Source organism: Lepidochelys kempii, chromosome 7, assembly GCF_965140285.1.
Source record: "Lepidochelys kempii isolate rLepKem1 chromosome 7, rLepKem1.hap1, whole genome shotgun sequence".
Lineage (NCBI taxonomy): Eukaryota > Metazoa > Chordata > Testudines > Cheloniidae > Lepidochelys > Lepidochelys kempii.
In genome coordinates this window covers 82585993-82607768 of record NC_136386.1, presented here as the reverse complement: position 1 = coordinate 82607768, position 21776 = coordinate 82585993, and the positions used below count along the sequence as shown (strand labels likewise).

Here is a 21776-nt window from a genome sequence, read left to right as displayed (position 1 = left end):
AACAACAAACACTTTGTCCAAATCATGAGAACAGCCATGGGTACTAGGATGGCTCCTTAATAGGCCAACCTCTTCATGGGCCACCTCAAAGAAGAATTTCTGGAAAAATCCATAACAAAACCAATGATATGTTCATCTTCTGGAGAAAGGACATAAACTCCCTCATAGATTTCCTTCACAACTTCAACACCTACCACCCATCCCTCAAACACCATCTAGAACACTCCCGCACTATCATCAGCTTCCTGGACACCATGGTCAGCTTCAGTAATGGAACCCTAGAGACAACTATATACAAGAAACCCACAGATTGCCACACTTACCTCTACAAATCTAGTAATCACCCCAGACACACCAAGAAATCTGTTATTTACAGCCAGACACTCAGATACCACAGAATATGTTCAGAAGAGAAATTTTGGGATACACACTTTAATACACTTAAAACTACCTTCACTAAATAACACAGAGAAGTAGATGGCCTCATGGATTGGGGTACTGAAATATCACAGGAGAACCTGCTTCAGTACAGAAAAAACCCTACCAGTGTCACATCTGTAGTTGTCATCTACCAACCCATGCTAGAATCCATACAGGGTATCATCAAACAATTACAACCCATATTCAATGGAGACCATATTCTGAAAGAAATCTTTCCCACCCCTTCTTCTAGCCCTAAACCAACTCCCCGATCTCACCAAGATCATCATCAGAAGCAAGCTGCCACAGAGCAAGATGCATTAATTCAAAGCGGCACCAGATCCTGCCAGAACAACAGAAGCAAAACCATTTTCATTGCTATGATGATCAGTTCTGCCACCACGCAGCTTTCAAGTTCCATAAATCCTACACATGCCTGTTACAACATGTGGTGTACCTCTTCCAATGTATCAAATGTCCCAACAACAACTCTGTGGGTGAAACCAGACAATTGCTATGCTCTTGAATGAATGCACACAGAAAAATGATCAAAGACAAAAACCCGTCACCCAGGAATGAACATGTTCACAAAGCGGTCATGCCATATCTGACCTCTCAGTCCTGGTCCTCAAAGGAAACCTGCACGACATCTTCAAAAGATGAGTGGGGGCTTGTCAATACTTAAAATGCTGCAGAGACGCAGCTTCACCACTGCAGCTGCTCTGTTCTAGCACTTCAGTGAATACACTGCCTATGCTGATGGGAGGGGTTCTCCCATCGGTCTAGCTAATCTACCTCCCCGAAAGGTGGTAGCTAGATTGATGGGAGAATTCTTCCATCAACCTAGCACTATCCCTACAGTGGGGATTAGGTCATTTTAACTGCTTTGTTCAGAGGTGTGGATTTTTCACACCCCTGAGCAATATAGTTTTACAGACCTAATTTCCTAGTGTAAACCAGTCCTGTGGGAACTTAAATTCATAACTCTGCTGGGCACTACAAACCATACTTCAGTGGAGCACCCCTGATTAACACCAGCTGAGGAATCGGCCCCAGGAGTTCAGGCACAGAGGCTTCTTCCAGCTGCTGCAGATCAGGGGGAATTCCACATACATGGCACAAAGCTCATACAAATATGCTTCCCCAGATCACTGCCTAACATACGTTCTACACAGTAAAATAGATTATATCCATGTTTTGCTAATCACGTTGTTTAGACTCACTGAAATGACTTCACATGTACTAAACCACTATCTTAATCTTATTCCTCCTTATTAAATTAGAAATTATTAGAGATCTGACTGTGGGCAGAGAAACATTTCTAGACAATAAGTGATGAGAAGAATTAGAGAAGAGTCAAAGGAGATACATAGTGGGATTTTCAAAATCACACAGCATTGGCCTAACTTTGTTCCCACTTAATTCAGGGGTAAAACTCCCATAGAATTCAATGAGATCAGAATTAGGCCAACACTCAGTGGTTTTGAAAATCCCATCCGTAATCTAGATGTTTTAAAATAAAAGGTTTAAAATAAAGAAAGCTGATCAAGTCCTCCTATTTACTGCCTCCGATAATATAAGAAATGGAGGGTAGCTTAATTTAATTAAAATACAAATACTAAAATGGCTAAAAGGAAATGCACAATGCAATGCTCAGATTATGAGCATACAACTACCTTAGATAAATAAACACAAATATCCCCAACGCCTAGAAGTTTTCAGATCCAGCGTTTTGAATCTCACCTTTGTGTGCTCATAATATTTAACTGATTTAATTCTAATGTAAAAGCAGGAGGTTCAGAATTGGACTTGCCTTCATTTCTTCATAATCGGAGCCAGGCAAATAGTGGAGAAAACATTTACCAGCATGTTCGCAACTTCAAAGTAGAATTTCACTTTGACTGTTTTGCGCCTGTTAAGTTTCAGAGTAGCAGCCGTGTTAGTCTGTATCCGCAAAAAGAAAAGGAGTACTTGTTAGTCTCTAAGGTGCCACAAGTACTCCTTTTCTTTTTGCAGCCTGTTAACTCACTTTTCACAAATATTCATGAGATGGGAAAAGTTTAAAGAATCAGTGGAAAGCAAGTTTTGACCTGAGATTTCTTAATTATGAAAGCTCATTTATTTTATGGTGAAACAAAATTATTTTTGGGGCCTGATCTAAAGCCCACTGAAGTCAACAGAAAGAGAGTCCCATTGACTTCAATATATATTTGATTTGAGTTGAAGACATTTACAAAGGTTTGACCAACCACTCAGAAACAGAAACAATAACACGATTTGGCTGACCAATCAAACAGTTTAAGTATTGAATTCTGGATATTGAATTCTTGAAGGAATAGTCACAAGAAGCAATAGGCTGAAATTTGTTCATTTACTCATCAAACAGTTCTGAATATTGACTAAGCTGCAGTCTGTTAATTCACTAACAGAAAAGGGGTTAAATTACTAAATAAATAGCTCTTTGTAAATTGTTCACTCACATCTATTCATTTGCAGAGTCCATGGAATTCATTGCGTGTTTATATTTTCAACACAAATGATTCAACAGTATTTCTAAACCAAACAACGCTCAACCTATTTATAATACGGCCAGCAGCCCAGTTTGTGCATGAGAAACCCTTCAGACCAGAGTGTGTGGATAAAATGGAGGGCAAAAAATGTTGATAAGAGAACAGATTTAAATTTGAGTGAATCATATCATTCCCAAGCAGAGTTATTATATAGTAAAGTAAGGAAAAATTATTTAAACAATTACTATGCTATAACGTTCCAGATGTGTTACACCCACAAGGTGCTCCTGCTAGCTAATCAGCTTGTCTGATGCTGCTAAGTCATTTTTTAAAGTGTGGCACTTTCCAGGAATGACATTAGCAGAAAAGCCCGTGGTGTCTACTGGTCTGACCAGGAACTGCTGAGTTCTAAACTGGGCGAGGCCGTAATTCACTGATTGATCCTAGAAAGTCATTTAACCCCTCTGAGGCACAGTTTCCCCATCCGTAAGTACTTACACACAGAGCTGATTGGGAATTTTTTGATGAAACATTTTTTTCATCAGAAAAGGCCAATTGTCAAAACCAAAACTTTTTGGGAGAAAGGGTTTTTTGACAAAGTTCACAGTTTGAAAAAAAAATTGAAAAAAGTTTCAAGATTGATTACATGGAAGTTTCATTTCTCAGTTTGAAATACCTTTTCATTTCAATATTTGATAATTTATAGTAAAAAAATGTAAAAATAAACAGCTTGAAATCAGAGTTGAAACATTTGAATTGACCTGATTCAAGATTTTTTAATTGCAAACATTCAAGATTTAAATTTTTTGTCCCAATTTGGGTTAGGAATTTTTTTTTAAATCTTGAAAATTCTTGTGGGATGGGAAAACTGTTTCCCGCCTCACTCTACTTCCCTACTGCACAGGAGTGCTGTGTGATTTGATTAGTTAACATTTGTATTGTCCTCTGAAGATGAAAACAGCCATAGTAGTCTAAGTGCCTCACAAACAGCAATGTTAAAACCAGCAAATTATACAAATACAACAGATGAAAGGTGGCAAGATGTAATCACATTATCAATTAAAACTTAATTATTGTGATGTGTTGAAAATATTGTCAAATAATCCTCAGACCCGTCTGAAAGCTAAATCTGTAGCCCTTCTCAGTATAGCATTACACATTGCTGCTTTGCAAGGGTACAGCTTCTGTGCCCGCAAGCGTTCAGGACCAAAGACCCCATTCCCTTTGATCTCAGAGAGTGTGGTGGAACATAGGGGTCCGAATCCCAATCAGTCACGAATCTATACTAGTATATATTACACACAGTTAAGAGCACAGGCCTGCAGACCCACAAACACACCCAGCCCTCTGCCATTGATGCAGGACCTCTCCTCTCTCCCTCTGTGCCCGGCTGAGCCCAGAGAACTGTGTCTGTGAGAGGCAGGTATGGCTGTAGGAACTGTAGGGGATGGCATATCTAGTTACAGACCCTGCTAGCACTTCTCAGCGGCCCTGAGCCAGACAAACTGACAAATCACACTTCCTCTCAACAGAGCCCCTGCATTTAAATAGTCAGACCACTCCTTTTCATCTCCCCCACCTCCAAGAATCTCAAAACTTCTCTACACCCCCATGCCTGGCAAGCCAAACCCAAGAGTTCAGCTGGCTTCCAGGCCTTTAATCTCACAGGCCGCTCAGGGGCACTAGTATCTGTCACGCTGTGCCTGCACCAGCTCTCCCAACAGGACAAAAAAGGACAGAGTTAAAAACAACAACAACAAATAAACCCCTGCAAACATTTCAAAGGGTCCTGGCAGGTGAGGGGAGGGATGGAGACTGACTCCAATATAGATCCACTGAGTAAAGCTCTAGGAGCTGCTGACACTGGCATGATTCCCAGCACACATGGAAGGAGTGAGCGCTTTGTGTCAGGCCTGAATCATGTGACGTGAGCCAGTGGATAGAAAAGAATGGAGTGAAGGGTCTCTGTGCTGACTTGGCATTACACCGCTGAAACACTTATCTTGTGTAAAAGGAGTAGGACTAGATTCCTCTCGCTTCCCTGCCATCGTGACAGGTGTATAGGGTTCTGTGGAGAAGGAGGCTGACCTCCAAAATGTATTTTTCTTTGGCTGTAACTTAGATCAGTGTGTTATGGCATTATTAAGGGCAATGAGAAAGAGTCTTGCAGAATCCCACGTCTTCTGCTGCTTCTCCCCCCCTCCCCCCCCAGACCCCACTTTCCCTTCTGACTTCCAAATACTAAAGTCCTTTCACTGAGCTAGATTGTGGCATTTAGTCCAAGCCCTTTGGGAGGGCCAGGGAAGAGCTGGGCTGCCCCATCGGTTGGCATAAGGGTACAACTGATACAAGTAGGGGGCAGAATTCCACGGACATCGCTGGGAATTTTGCTGAAGTAAAAAGGGAGGGGGAAATGGTGGTCTCAGCTTAGACAGCCACACAGTGTACATGGGGGAAGGAGTAAAGAATCTCCCTTTGTTTGGAACACAAAAGAGCCAACCAGAATTGTAGCCCCTGTGTTTGAGCAAGTACTGGGGCTGCTATTGAGTTGCTTCTTCCCTCACACACACACCACACACCCATAAAGCACCTTGCCAGAAAATGGGGGGAGAGGAGCAGGTGGTAGGTGGAGCCATAGCTTGTCCTCACCACTCTCCACCACATCTTGCTCCTGCAAGGGAGCTTCTACCTACTGCACCTCTTACAAGGGTGTCAGGGTCTGATTTCCACCAGAGCGACCAAGGAGATCCAGGAAACGTTCTGTCCTGTCACAGCCCTGATAAAAAGTCCTCTGCTGGACTCTCACCAAACTGCTGGACCCATGTGCTCTAAGTTTCAATGAGTCTCAGTAAGCTCTTGCCTTTCTGGCACACTTCCTAGCCACAGAAAGTCTGTCTGCTACCTCTTCACGGAAGGGGGACCTTGAGGCTCAGCTGCCCAAGACCCCCAGGACCAGTGCTGTCCCCCAATGACAACAAAATTTCTTATGCCGTGAGGGGCACTCTGGTTTACAGTTTACCCCTTAAGGGATGCATGATAGTTGAAGAACATAATACACAAAGATTCCACAATGAATTACTCTTTATGTCAGACAGCACAAGAGATATACAGATCCAGACAAAACATGCATTTCCCTGCCTCAGTTTCCTTCCCCCTCTTGAACATTCTTTGGGTTTAGGGCAGAGCCTTTCAGGGAATCCAGGTTCCTTCTTCTCTCCCTTTCCCTCCCACACATGGACACTTTTCCAGAACATTCAATGTCCTCTCACTCCTTCAGACAACTTTTTGCTTTTCCTCCTTCCTCTCACTGTCTCTAAAGTGGCAATGAGACACCCTCTCTTTTATAATCTCCAGTCCCCTTTGTCAGGTGACCCCTGATCAGCATTATTAGATCAAAATCCCCCACTAGGTGATCTGTTGCTTAGGTATCTCTTCCCCCCGTCCTACAGGAATTCAGACTTGAAAAATTGATTTGCCTCGGACAGTAGTCATCTCTTTGTCCAAGGCTTGCTCCATTTGAATGGATGGTCATCAATATTTAATGACCTTCCAATGTTAGCCCTGTACCAGATGAAAGAATTTCTCTTGTGGGTTTTAGCTCAATATGGAGGCAAAACACCTCAGAGAAGGCAAGCAAGCCCCATGTTCAAAATGCAGTTTGCAGTCTAACATAGAAGCACATAGAAAGTCCCCAGTACCAAATAGAATTCACAAGCTGTTCAAAGACAAATTCCCCATATTGCTACAGCTTCCCTTTAGTAAAGAGTTCCTGGGGGAAGTATATACTGCAACCCATTACTGGGTGCAGCTTTCCTTTCCCCTTCATGCTGGCTCAGCACTGCTGGCCACCATGTTATGGGGGTAGAGCCAAAGATCAATCATCAACTGGTCCTTCAGCTTGGGGAAGGGTAGTACCAGGTCTTCAGCCTCTGCTCTCCTCCCCTTTGTGCCTGGAGCCATGATGAGGGGAGAGCTAATGTGATTAAGCAGGGAGCGTTTTCCTCCCTCTTGCTCCCCTGCATAGTCATGCAGTATGGAGAAATGCAAAGTTCTGTACTTAGAAAAACCTGATATTCCCTCCTCTTTCCTGCTAACTGTCAGGCAAGGAAAAAGAGCAGGGGTGGGGAGATGGCGGGAAATGGGAAATCCTGTTGCTTTCTGCCAGTTGGCTTGTACCAGTGCTGGGTGACATAGTCTGGACTGCAGCCTGTGGCCTGGATAAGTCCAGTGAGATTCCTTTCTATCATCCTTAAGTTAAGAGGATCCTAGCTGCAGCCATGCCAAGAGATATGGGCCTAGAGGAGAGGAGTCGCTATAGTAGGGGAAGGAGAGTGAAGAAAGGCCCAGTATGTCACCTGCCATACCACTTTCCTGAAGGCTTTACAGGGGTCTCATCCTGATTCCTTCCTGGAAAGTGGAGCCTCTGGACTAAATCCTACTGTCCCCACTGGCTCAGTGTGCTGTGAGTTTGGATAGAGGCAGAACCCCCTGTCTATTTTTGCCATCACTGACTACAACGCAAGAAGACAAATATTAACAGCAATTCAGAGCTCTGGTGGCCCCTGTCAGTAAGTGTGAAATCTGAAAGAAGGAGGCACATTTTCTTTCTTTCTTGTAGTCTTCCTGAGGGGCTATGGCTGTGCAAGGACTTTCATGAGAACTGAGGAAGAAATTACGTTAGAGAATTTCCAGGACTCAAAGGGTCCAGAAGACATTTCTCACAGGAGCTCTTTCGTTTGACAGATGGTGAAATCATTTTATCAAGCTGTGCCAACGCCTGGCTCATGTAACTTACAGCAGGGTGGTGTCAGGTTGCTGCAGTCGGACACAGATTATGCAACCCTCCTCTGGAGTCAGAAGTGTGAGTACTCTCTATTACTATAGAGTTCTTCCTAAAGTCAGGTCACAGTCCTAGGCTTTCCACCATTACTAACTGGTCCATCAGCTTTCAAATTCAATATCCCCACAAACAAACAAAACCAACCCTACCTCCTCACTAGTTGTGATTGCTGCTTATAACAATTGTCTCACTCTTACCTTGTTTCCCCTTCCTCGCTATCTCTGTCTTGTAGCCACCTGTTGTCTCCTGTCAGCTATATAACAAGATTCCAGGAATGTCATTCTGAAGCTAAAGTGTCTGAAGAGTCAGTGTGAAGCAATGGAAGCAGCTACTAGTGTGGTTCAAAGCTCTTTTGTTCAGACTATCACCAGGCTGAATCATCATTAGGTTTTGTGGTCTCTTATTGCCCAATTTTTAACTTCTCAGCCATTTTGACTTTACAAACTGCAGCTGTGACAAAGGAAGGCATGTATCTTACATGTCTATGCCAAGAGTCCTTTGATATCAAGGGTAACTCAACTAATCATCACCCTTACTCTCCAGCTAATTTACATGCAACCATTTCATTGGTTGCATGAGGGAGACTGCACAGATCGTGATTACTTGTCCCAACTGCAGTTCTTCAAAACCACCCACACAACAACACAGCCAGCACACACAATAACCCCAAACATCACACTGAAACCTAGGATGTCTGTTGAATCAGTGTGGAGCAATGGAAACAGCTACAAGCATGGTTGAGAGCTCTTTTTGTTCAGAATATTACCAGGTTCAGTCATCACTGCGATTTATGGTCTGTTGCCATCAAATTTTTACATTTTCAGACTTTTTCAGCTTTTTTATACACCTGACTTTACATATTACATCCATGAGGCAGCCTGATCTTTTAGCTACTGATAGACTGACAGGCAGGGACCAGCTTTTCAGTATATGCATGTACAGTGCCTAGCACAATGAGATCCTTATCCCGATTTAGAGCAATACAGATAATAATAACCTGGTACTTAGAATGATGGAAAACTCAACTTGCCTTATTTTGAACCCATTCATGTTCTCAAAAGTTTGATAAACTACAATATTTTGAACTGGGATTCTTCTTGAAGACAAATCTTGTAAGAAAATGAGCAAAGAAAATATCCAATAAAAATTATGTTGAAAACTGAAGCAGAGAGCCAGGAGAGCATAAAACAAATACAAAGGAATAGTGAAAATAGGAGCAAAAGAGAAGAAGATAAAAAAATTATAATAAAAATGATAAAAATAAATGACGTATGTGAGATATACAGGACAGCCACTTGTGCCAACCTGCTTTTGGGGGGGTGTTCTTGGCTGTGTTTCTGTCACTAAGAGCTCCTTGAATCCAAACACTGAGATTCAGGATTGAGGTACAGTAGATAGCTATAAGAGATGGTCTAAGGAGACAAGTTTCAAATCTGGATCATGCTGAGGTTAGATTAGGAGGGTTTACATTTGCATTCAGTGATACTGCAATCTAACAAGCTGTTCTCATGACAGTGTGGAACCAAATGGCAGGAATCTGAGGAAATCAGCTGTCCTTGAGAGATTTCTGTCATCTCAAGCAGTCCGCAAGAGATTTCAGGCACATCCAAATCACTGCTGGAAAATAAGCTCCCGCCAGTTTTGTATCTGACCACACTGTAGTCAGGTTCATACTTAGGGATCAAATCCATGGGCAATCCAAATTCAAATGAGTTTGGATTTGAGGTTCTGGTTGTGGCTCTCTTCTAATAACCATGAACTTTATTTAACATCTCTGCTCTGCATGTGCACAGTCCTAATGAAGCTCCAAAGTCTTGCCCAGCAAGCAATGGCCTCAGATCAAAACGTGGGGTGGATCTTTGACTATGGTCTGTTCTTTAGATGTTCCAAAATCCTGCTCAGAAATCTGAAGGGGGCTTTCTCAAGACATGGTGTCACTTCCACTTCCCAGAAATGAACATGGGCACCTGCTGGTAGGATGTAGTCACTAAACGAATCCTTGGACTTTAGTTTGTTGAGAATATTCTGCGATGTTATCGTCAGGAAGAGAACAACTCATCTCAGCTGAGGTTGGGTTAGGGTAGATGTAGCCCTGATTGTGAGGGTATTCCTCACTTTTTCAGAAGGAAGTTAGGATAAGAGATCTCTATAGCTTCTTCAGGAGAGAGATATGGCAGGTGACCTTGTGTGGCTCTCTTGAGTGTTTAATAGTCCTTGTTATTTTGACAGCCTGATATGTGTCAGTATGATGGGGCATGGATAGTTTGTTGAGTGTTTGTCTATTCTTGAGTGTCACATCACCCATGTTTAGGACCGCAATCTTTGCTCGTCTGGGCTGGTCAGTAAATTCTTCATTTTTCCTTTAGGTACTGAGTTGTGGTTCCTTAAAAAGCCTATACTCTGAGCTCTTTGTGGTAGGAACTTAGTCTTAATATACGCTTAGAAAGTGTCAGGCACATTGTAAACTCTACCATAATTCAAATTAGTCTGTGTCATCATCATTACCACAATTCGTAGACTATACATGAGGCAATCTGTTGCTCAGCTGCCAGCCGAACTAGTCTGCTACTTGCACAGATATTGTTTTCATTCTATTTTCATGTAAACACCAGTTGTGGTAATATGTGGGGTTTTCTTCAAAGTCCACCTGGAGCATTCAATGTTTACCCGCCCATCCATTTTTAAACATCATATCTCCTTTGAAAAATCATTGGTTTAAATTACAGGAAAAAATAATTCAAATACCTGAGGTAGTTTTGTAAACCCGGAAATAGTTCCCAAGGTTTGTTCATCCCTAATTGTTAAGGTTTGTAGTGGGAAGAGCCCAACAGCTACCATATGTTTTGTGGATACTTGGGTCTATCTTAGGACATACATTAAACCTGTTTCAGGCAGTCTGGTACCAGAGAAGCCTGGCAGATTACAGGAACATGAAAGGGTTCACGGGATATTTATCTCATCCAACTAACCAAGGCTGGTGCTGTTAACCTGAATGCAGATGCCTTGAGCACTAAGAGACTTGCTATTATGGCCTACAATCTTTAAAAACACAGTGACCCAGCAATGACACTCCACTCATAAGTGGTCACACCCTAACAAAGCATGAATGATTTGAAGTATCAACTTCCCAGTTTTAGGAAACATATATTTCCTTATTGTTTTCTATATATAAGACCAAAAAAACCCTGTTGTTTTCCTGACCGGGCTATTCTTCTTGTTCTTATCATGAATACCCAGATAAATGAGACACAGTTACACACTTATACATCCTCTCTGTTTCCCTACTCTCCGCCTTCAAATTGTTTAAGTTCACAAACAAACCTCTTGTGCCCTAGAGCTGTGGACCCCTCCTACTGTATGTGTGACCCTTCTCTGACTGTCCAGGACCTTTATATCCTGTACTGAGAAGTTCAGCAAATGGATTTGATTTCCTTTTCCCTTCTGTACCATGCAACAAGTTGGACTTGGAATTGTGGTTATACTCAAATGTCACTTTTGATAAACATTTATTTTCAGCAAGGGAGATTATGTGTGCTTGTTTACAGGCCTTGGAATGGGCTGGCTAGGGAGGAAGGGGCTTATACCGAGTGCTTGCAACATATTGATTCTCTTCCATGCTTGTGATAGCCTCAGACTCCCCATAAGGGTCACACTGTCTTGGACTCCAGATTGTGTCTAGCCCTCAGACATCTCAGGCATCAGAAAAAATGTCAAAGGTGAAATGATTTCCAAGGTCTCCACCTGGATTATGGACCACAGTGAAGCAGCACATGTGCACAGGTTGGAGTCAACCAAGGCTTCAGCCCCAGCCATGACACCTATTTTGAAACATGACTAAATTTCACCTATTGAATGAGGAGGCTGACTGAAGGGAATTTTGCAAAGAGCATCTGTGCCTTTGGAATATTTACTTATGACAGAGCGGTGCAACACGCAATGAGAAAGCATCATCCCCATTGTCAATTAAGGTCGAGAGAAATATTCATCTCTCGTTGGAATCAAGGCTATCTTTTCAGAAGACACTGAGAACTGCATGGAATGAGTAGCCACCCAAATCCTATGACAAGTCTGCCACTGTTGCTGTCACCACTTCACAAGGGTCTTAGCTACCTTCAGCTGATCTCATGGGCTTGAGGCAGGAATTCTTCGGTGACATTCTATGACATGTGTTATACAGGAGGTCAGAGTAGTTGATCATAATGATCCATTCTGGCCTAATAATGTATTAATCTGTTTTTTTCTACCTGTACTCAAATTCCAAGGTCCCTGCTTTTGGCTGCTCCAGAAAATTGTTTCTTGTGGTCTTTCAGCTCTTATCTGTCAAGTCCTGGCAATAACGTGGGTGTGGAGCAGTGCATGAAGTTGTAGGCTAATGACAGGAAAATTAGTGGAACTTTTTTGAAACTCAGCAATGGTTCAACAAATTTTTGATTTGAGTTTTGGAAAGAGATTTAGGCTGAGGGATTCTTATTTGATTTGAACTGCTTCACCCATCTCTCCTATACAGTGTAGATAAAGAGAGATAATGACCAGACCGTCTAATTTACATTTAATTTGCATTGTCTTTTAAACTAAACATAAATTGAACCTGTTGTACCATTGTGGAAACAATCTTGTCTGTAACAATCTTCCAAAGTTCAGGAGTGTTTGGACTCTGGGTTTTGGTCCATTCCCATCACAGACCAGTGCTATTGTTCTTTAAAAATAAAACAACCCCACCTCTCTATTTCCTCTGTACTTAGTATACTTTATTATAAGATGACAAAGAAGACTGCATGACTCATGATGATGGAATAAAACGCAGCTCATGAATGGGTTTTCCATAATTTTTTTTCACCTATTGTATTAAAACTACATCAGAGGAAGTGTTTCCATGATCCTTTGGAATCGGAAACAAGCATGACTGAACAATGCCATAAAATATAGACTTATTTCAATACGTCAAGGGATGTAATTTTACAAGCTGCCTCAGCTATTTGTATAATTCCATGAGTCTTAAAAGTCACTGCATCAGAGGTAGGCAGACAGACAACATAAGAACACACTTGGTTGTCTATTTTATTGCTCACATTGGGTGTGTGAATATTGGTGTTCTCATGAGTTTCCGTCATATAGAGATTTATTATTTATGTAATGAATAAGTAACCAAACCTATATGTATGTATTTATACATTCCATATGCAGATTTATTATGTTATATGTATAATTATAACCCAATACCGCAGTACATTAGGAAAGCTTTCAAGGTGAGATGGAATATATAAGAGCTCATTAGTCATTCTAAGGTACCAAGGCCTCTGAGATCCCTACCTGCTGGGCAGTTGCACCTCTGGTGGGTATCTCGAACTTCTCGATGTCTCGGCAAGTTGAACTTTAATTTCTGTAAAGTAAATGGGGGAAAAAGCATCAGTAACAGTGATGAAACCCAAACCTCAGGACGTCCGAAAAGTAGGGTGGGAGGAAGCTAATCCGTGAGGTACAATGAGAAAGAGATGCCTAGTGCTGGATTGAAGGCAGGTAATTAGTCCACAACCTTAAACTTTATACCACTTGTCTCTTGATTGAAAGCAGGCAGAGAAAACTTCATAATAACCTTCAAGAGTGATCCTTTGGCAAAAAGCCGCAATGATGAATTAAGAGGTGACTATGTTCCCACATGAAGGCTGTAATGCTCACAAACCCAACAGAAAACTCAAGTGGCAGATGAAAAATGGAGACAGGTCCTGCTCTCCCAAAAAGCCAGCTCCTTGGCCTGCTGGTAATTTTTGTCCAAAGAGATGATCTTAGAGAAGACAGCAACTTTGAAACATTCCATATAGATCTGGTTTGGCAACGACAAATCCATTTAATAAAAACTTCTGAAGTTTTGAAATATGTTTCTATTCCATTGGAACAAAAAGAAAACCATTTGACAATGTCTGTGAAACAGAGCTGTGTCGAAACGCCCATTTTGGATCAAACATGTCAGGCTTTTGATTTAAGTCTTTCTCTCTCTCTGGGAATTGACAAGACAGTCCACTCTGGATCTCAGAAACCTTTCTATCAAAATCAATACATTTCTGTGACATGTTAGTTTCTACAAAACACCATTTTCTGAAAATGAAAACTCATTTTGTTGAAAATGTTCTGACCAGCTTTAATTGTATATGTATGAGTGTATTATTAATACACCTATCATGACTGAGAAGAGAAAACATGAATCCATTTAGGTTGGTTATACATTACTGAGATGCTGGGTGAGCCACACAGGGTCTCTGTTCAGAAGCAGTTTATGACTTATCCCTTTGCTGGCTGCATCTTGTTCATGACTGGAGCTGCGGGTGTGTTGATAATTTGAGAAGACTATCCATTAAATAGAGAACTACCTGTACGAGTTTTAGGGCAACACTCCCCACTAATGAATCACAGCTAACTTTTAAGAACCATTTTGTATCATATTCACCTGCTCTTGTTCTCCACATCTCTGAGAACTGGGGCCAACGTTTTCAAAGATAAGTGTCTGACTTTAGGCTGTTATATCCGTATTTAGGCTCCTAAATAGGTGACATGATTTTCAAAAGTGCTGAGCACCTAGCAATTCTTATTGACCTTACTGAGAAGTCAACAGGAACTGATGCGTGCTCAGTACTTTTGAAAACCATGTCACTTATTTAGGAGCCTAAATATGGTCTGGGATACTAGAATATATCATCTGAGCCTTTTCCTATTGATAACTGTCCAAAAATAGGTACTGTATATGTCATATTACTATGTAGTGCTGGTCAAAAACATTCTGATGGAACATGTCATCGAAATGTTATTAATTGAAATACAAATTTTCCATGGGAATATGTTGATTTGGACATAATTTAATTTAAAAAAAGAAAACTGAAACAAAGTGTTTAGACAAAATCAAAATGGAACTACTTTTCATTTCAAAATTTATCATACAAGGTAATGTGATATAATTAAAAGTCAAAATCAGAAGGAAACATTTCAATTGACCCAAAATGATTTTTTTCCTACAATTTCATTTAATGGGAAATTCCTAGATTTTTTGTTTTCATTCTGATTCAGAATGAAAACAAATGCCAAAATCATGGAATTTCCCTCAAAATGGAACTCCCGAACTAAAAACCTAGCTCTGAATGCCTTTGTACTTTGGGAATGTTGAGATCTGGATCCTAATCTAAATGTTGTGGCTCAGACCCATCTGCAATTAAAGTTCACAGCTGTAGCTTGGTTTTTAATACTCTAAGCTAATTCCAAACATGGGCACAGATAGGAGATTTATATGCTTTATATGGAATCTTAAACTGGAACAAATGGACACTTTTCGTCCAAGTGCCAATTTAAACATCCAAACACAAGATTTCAACATTTCAGTAAGGTTCCCACATTTGGAAATTGGGCCCTGCATGTCATTTATCTTTGTGAGTTAAGGGATGATGTCACAGTGCATGATTTGCATGGACAGGAGTGTTTTGTGACAAGTCATTCTCTAACTAGTGAAGATTAATGCTCTGCCTGGAACTCGGCTCTTTGATGTACTATTTATAGAACAGAAATATTAAAAATGTAAAAAGGATCTGTCACGCAGAATTTCAGAGGACATCCAGGCTGTCAAAAGAAATTGACAGTGACACACAACTAGTGGAAATAAACATTTAATTAATCAGCAATTTACTTTGCTACTGTAGAACTTTGTGCAGAAGAAGTGATGACCCACCAGACTCTGGAAACAGAAATACAGAACTCACCAGAGCCTTATTCACTGAGTGTGAAGAGTGGAATGTACCTAATGTACAGTACAGTTGAAATCACCTATAAGATCACTGTGATAGCATCATATGTTCCCCTGGAGTTTAAAAACAAAATTATAAACAGATAGTTAGAAATGGCTGGGAGAGCTTGAAATCTAAGAATTTATAAAGGGTGCTGGTAGAGGGCTTGCCCCTCTTCTCCCAGAGGAAAGCTCTGCAAAGTTCCCGTTGAGGAGTTTCCTCCAAATTCTTCCACTGTGGTTTGAACCCATGGAAGAAGTAGCCAGACAGGGCCCCAGACTGCATGGATCCTCTGAGATCCACTGAAACTTCAGGGCTAAGTCAACAGGGACTTTGTGTTTCTGTGCTGTGGAATTAGAATTTAGGAGTTGCTGGATTTCAATTCCATGCATAATATACTAGACCAATACTGACTACTAACAGAAAAACACATGGCTTCAGGAGACCTAAGTTCAATTCCTAGTTTAGGTCACTAATGAAAGTAATTTTACTGCTTTCATCTTCACTTTCATTTCTCCATATCACAAAACCGCTATTCAACTAAATACAAGAAGTAATTTCTGTTCCAAAAAGGTCAAGCCCAGAACATGAGGGAGTGTGGCAGATGAGACAAAGATGTATTGGCGATCTATAAACGATTTTCCCATGCTACAACTGATATTCTCTGTCCCGCATCATGAGCAGCAAAGTTACCAGTTTTTTATAAGAGAAATAACTTGGCTGCTTTTAAATTTATATCCAAAGAATTAGACAATGAATATTGATGTAACCCATTTGATATTTTAAACCCAGTAAAATGTTTGAATCTATATAAAATGTCACTACTGGAAAAGTCCTAGGTAACTATTTGGCAGCCCTGGATATGCTTTTAGTAATTCTTCAGCTGGTAAAGAAACAGACAGTACAGTGGGTCAAAACCATTTATGTGTGTGTTTGTTTATTTACAAAACATGGCTTCATTAAACAGAAATTTCAATGAGAAAATTTCCAATTTTGCTTAATTTTTTTGTAGGGATGTGAAAATAGAAAACTGACTGGGGGGGGGGGGGAGGGCTGTTGATTTTCATCAACTCGAAACTAATCAGTGAAAAAATGCAAATGGAAATTATACATTTTCATTTCATTTGAAAATTTTTCCCAAAAATAAGATCTATTTTTCCACTAGCTCTAGGATCCAGTCTGAGATGTCTGTAAATCCGTTGACAACAAATTGTTAAGTGGGACTGGAGTCTGTTATTACACACCTGAGAGGTGCATCCACACTAGCCAAAATCAGACCCCTGTGCAGCTGCACCCGTGATAAAAAAGGTAGAAGGGCTAGAGGTAGGCAGGGCGCAGGTCTTTTTACCACTATGTCACCCTGTCTGTTTTTTCCAAGATTAGGTTTGATATTAGGATCATGATACCATTTGTCCAAGTTACTTCTTTAAAGTCACTTAAAAATCCACATTCCTGGCTGGACTTTTCCTGTTTATACAACTAATTGGTTACAAACTTGTCCTGAGTTTTTGGAATTGCAATTCTCATGTTCTAGTTAGTGCCCTGTGTGTTTGCAGCTACAGGCTGTAAGTTCTACTTGTGGTCCTGTTTGTCTGTGGTTATCTGGCAACTACTGTGCTTATATTGATGGGACCACTCATCACTATGTGCCGTGGTAGCTGTGAGCAGAAGGGAAGATGTTGTATCTGGGAGTGGGCAAATAGAACAAAAAGTCTATCTGAAATACATGTTGGAAATAGCAAATAAAGCTAGCAGTGAGTTTCCTTGAAGGTGATATAGATGGCAGCGTCCTGCTAACTTCCGTTCTTATAAGGCCTTATCCAAATCCAGTTGAAGTTAATAGGAGTCTTTAAAACCCTTCTTCCATTCCAAGTGAGTGCCAGGTTGGTACGTGTCCTAGCTTGGGGGAAACAGGGAGCGGTACTTGGGATGGGGTAAATTAAAGCAGTGTTTCCCAAACCATGGGTCCTGACCTACAAGTGGGTTGCGGAAAGGGTCTAGATGGGTCGTCATGTACGGTGATTAACCCATCACTGGCCTCTGGTCTAGGCAAACATACACTTCTCCTGCCCCAGTGCTGAGAGGAGGCCCCGGAGAGGGTATGGAGGGTTGGCGAGTGAGCCCACTACTCAGCAGTGACTCCTGTCCCATGGGGCTGGACCTAGCTCCCTGTTCCAGGCACTGGGACCTGGCACATAGGGCTGCACCACCACTCAGGGTTGGCCCAGCTGTCACTCCAGGAGGGGTGGCCGGACCATACCTTAGAGGTGCTGCACCCTCATGCGCCAGGTCACAATGCCACACACTCAAATTTGGCTTCACCTCTCCTCTGTCATGAGTGAGTGAGTACGGGTAAGTGCGGGGCAGACTCACTCTCCAACCCCACACCACGCCCCTGGGCGTCCCCTCCACACTGGGCCGGGATTAGGGCTGTGGTGTCAGGGGAAGGTGCATATATGTAATGTTGGGTCACAAAAAAAAAAAAAAAAAAGCCAAATGCAGCTGATCGGTCACCTTAGTCAAACATTTGGGAAGCACTGGATTAGAGCTCTTGAGCAGCTGCAGTTGTTTTGGTTCATGAGGGGGGTAAAATCATTTCCTGTTCTACCCCCAGCTGCTAAAGGAAACGGATTCTAGAGAATCCATTATAGCCAATCAGAAGAGTGCAAAGACTAGTAGCGTTGCTAATAGCTCTTGTGATTTTATCTCAAGTCTCATGGTATTTGGTGTTCTTATAGCCCCACCTCCTGGAGCATGTTACCTGAGCATGTAAGGCTCTCACATTCATTTTTTAGAAAGGTTTCTAGCCCCCTTGGTTACAAAGAAAAGCCTTCAATAGTGAGCTCTACAAACTCAAAAACCAAAAGGCAAATAAGTAGAAACCAAAACTTATTTTGTAAAATGTCATGATTTTAAGCCAATCTCATGATTTTGGGACCTTTCTCATGATTTTTGAATGTAGGGGATTGGCAATGCCGAGATGGAGAGCCAGTGGAAGGTAGCACATAGTACTAAAGGCACCGCAGCTTGGCACTAGCTGACTGTTAGATAGCAAGAATCATGAAATTTAGTTCCCTGAACCACTTAAATGAAGTGAGAGGAAAATCTTCAGATGGAAACAGAGAAGGAAAATATACCACAAGTTCCCCTGCTGAGCACCTTCCCCAAGGCTGAGAAAATTAGAAGTCTATACCAACACATAGAAAAGAACATTGATCCCTTCTCCCCTCCTCCAACCCGGCCCCCAAATCTCTTTAAAGAGGTGACAAATGGGCTCCTTGACATTGGATACACAGTTGAGTTGTATTTTGTACAGGTGCAGAGTGGCAGTAAAGTCAACTCTCTGTTTCCTGGGGGTTTTCAGGATGGTGATTGTTTTTAAATGATGTAAAATGATGAATTCCCAACTCTGGAAGTTCACCACTTCTTCATGTATTGTGAGCAGGCAGCCCCGAGAGCACCCCATGCTCCATCCCACTGAGCTTTTGGCAAGAAGAGACAAGGCCACATGTTCACAAGCCTGGGGAAATGCTTCGCTTGCCTCTTTTCAAATCACTGCCTCGGCTTTCAATGCCAACTGTACAGTTTATTTGCACTTGTTATTTGATTTTTCTCATGCCCCATAAATACAGAGGAATTCTAGCCTGCAGCCAAAGTTTTCTCGGAAACATCCATATCAGTCCTAGTCGGCACAGACTTTTTCAGGAAAAGACATAGAATCCATTCCTGGCTGGCAGAAAACTCCAGCCCAGTATTTACTACATGTGACCCTAGTGAGAAGTTTTGACAGTAGCTAATGAAGTCTGAGTCAGCCTGGCTCTGTACAGGACTGCCCACCAGTCTGTTAATTCTATTGGACTGAAGGGAGGAACAACACTAAGTATGAGAGTTAGGTAAAAAAAAATCATGAGATTTGATTAAAAAACATGAGATTTTAAAAAATGATACCGTTTTGGGTTCTTTTTATTTGCCTTCTGGTTCCGGACTCTCTCGAACTTTTCTCTGCAACTACGACAGTTAGAAACTTACATTTAAAAAAATGAAAACTGAGATTCTCATGTAATGCCCTGACTCCAGGAGCTGTGGCTTTACAAAGACGACAAATATCACAAGATTTAAAGAAATGTGAGAGTGGGCAGCACTGGAACAACCTGAACTGGAGGTAGATGCCCACATGGAATAGCTTGTGGATGCAGCACCTGGGAAGAAGAGGAAATTGCAATGGATGAGAGTGGCTTTCTGTTGTGCTGGATGTGTTTCTCCAGTTGATCCCCCACTCTCCATGGGAAGCAGGAATGGGCCCTTCACCTGGGTGTAAGCAGCACAAATGTTGTCTGCGTGAGTGAGAGTCTTGCTAGAGCACTTATGTATTTAGACACCAATTCTCTGTTGCTCCATTCCTGCACTTCACAGAGGAATGGGGTGTGTTTGGGGGAGGGGGACATGTGGCTGCCAACCTCCTTCCCATCACCATGTTTTCAGGGAAGCTGGAAATCTTTCATGCCCCTGGTGCAAGCTAGAACTTACACTATGACTGCACTGGCTGCCCCCAGGCAAGAACACCTGGACCAACCCCAGGCAAGAACAGCCAGAGTCCAGCATGGTCCAACCACTCCCTCTCCTTCCCTTTTCCCCTGCCTGCCCTGGCACACCTTTTACTCCTTGTGGGGACGGCAGTGTAGAGCTACTCTGGCAGATATAAGCTAGCTGAGAAACCCCCTAACAAAGGACTAGTCCCAGGGTGCCATCGGTATCCCCTTTATGCCACCAGAGCACAGATGAGAATTGGGCCCTTAGTCTTCCCAACATGCTGCCCCCATAAAGGTATGTGGTGGTAACGCAGCCTGAACACGCACAGGCAAACAGAAAACGACACACAATCACAATCCACTCTCAAGTATACGCTCACCCATATAAACACCTCACAACTCGCCCATTTGCAACACACTTGCATACACGCACCACACAAAACTGCATATTCACCATAAACACACAAACACATGCAGTAACAGTTCTCGTACATACATTGACTTTACATCCACACACAGAGAACACACAGTCACATGCATGTGAATCACAGCCCAATATATGTACATACACACTCACAAAATCCCCAGTCCACAAATACAGGTGTCCCCCCACCCTCACCCCCTGACACAATTGAAAGGAGGATGCCGGGCTGCTTCACTATATGTCCTTCTCCTTACCCCAGCAGTTCCCCCCTCCCCCAATTAGGATGGATTCCACAGCTTTGGAAGTCTGGGGATTTTTTAAAAAACATTATTTCGTGCTGAATTCTATGAAACTGGCAGCTGTAAAACTCATTAAGGTCAAAACATTGAGGGAGAGTGTAGTTCGTCCGGGAGGATGTGGCCGTAAGAGGCCTGACGCTCTGAAAGAGAAGGGGATGAATATGCTTCCTTGCTCACCCTTCCACTAAAGCGATCTCCCAGCCCCTTACTCTCATATTCCACCAGTTTCTGTCTCCCTCTCTTGCTTTTCCCATTCTTGTTCTCCCTCCCTTTAATCTCCTTTCTCAGTCTCCCTTTCTCCTCTATGCTTTTGCTCTGTCTCTTTCCTTCTTATCTCTTGACATTCTTCCTGGGGACTTGTGTTGCTAGAGTGTTGAACTAGCTATTAGCAGAGAAAACATATAGTTTACTGGGTTTGATTCTCTTCTCATGGACATGGGTGTCAATCAGGAGTAACTCCATTGAAGTAGATGCAGTTATAACAGTGTAAATCTGGTGTGACAGGAGAATCAGACTCATTTTCTCTTAGAGAACCTAACTTCTTTCATTGAGTTCTGTTATAATTTTGAAGCTTTCGCAAGGCAATGTCCTAGCAGTGCTGTCTTCTATGCCAGCTTCCTTACACCAGTGTCCTATCAATACCAGCAGGGACTCCAGCGATAGGGGCTTCCTTCATATTCCCATTCTCCCAGGGTCAGCTGGGAATTGAACAGTGTGTGAGCCTCTTTGTGGCAATGCCCCACATAGGTCAGTAGGACTTTAGCAATGTGATCTACTTCACAGAAGTGCATTACTAGCCGTGTGGGCTTGTAGGGTAGTGCCTTGTCAATCCCAGCTAGGAGTTCAGCTGTGTGAGCTTCCCCACTGCAGTACCATACCAATGTTAGCTATTAAAGAGCTCATCTGCAAGCTAATCAGGCTGTCAAAGAACCATCCACAGATATCAAGCACGCAGAGTCATTACATGTAGTACAGCGATATTTTATCCAGA

General features: G+C 42.1%; 1 protein-coding gene across 1 annotated transcript in view; it reads right to left on the bottom strand.

Moving 5' to 3' along the window:
- COL13A1 (collagen type XIII alpha 1 chain) overlaps positions 1 to 21776 on the bottom strand; it is a 152737-nt gene that overhangs the window by 128098 nt on the left and 2863 nt on the right. Inside the window, exon 2 of the mRNA XM_073353524.2 lies at positions 13081 to 13150. Within this exon, the coding sequence (XP_073209625.1) occupies positions 13081 to 13150 (70 nt within the window). The remainder of the gene's footprint in view (positions 1 to 13080; positions 13151 to 21776) is intronic.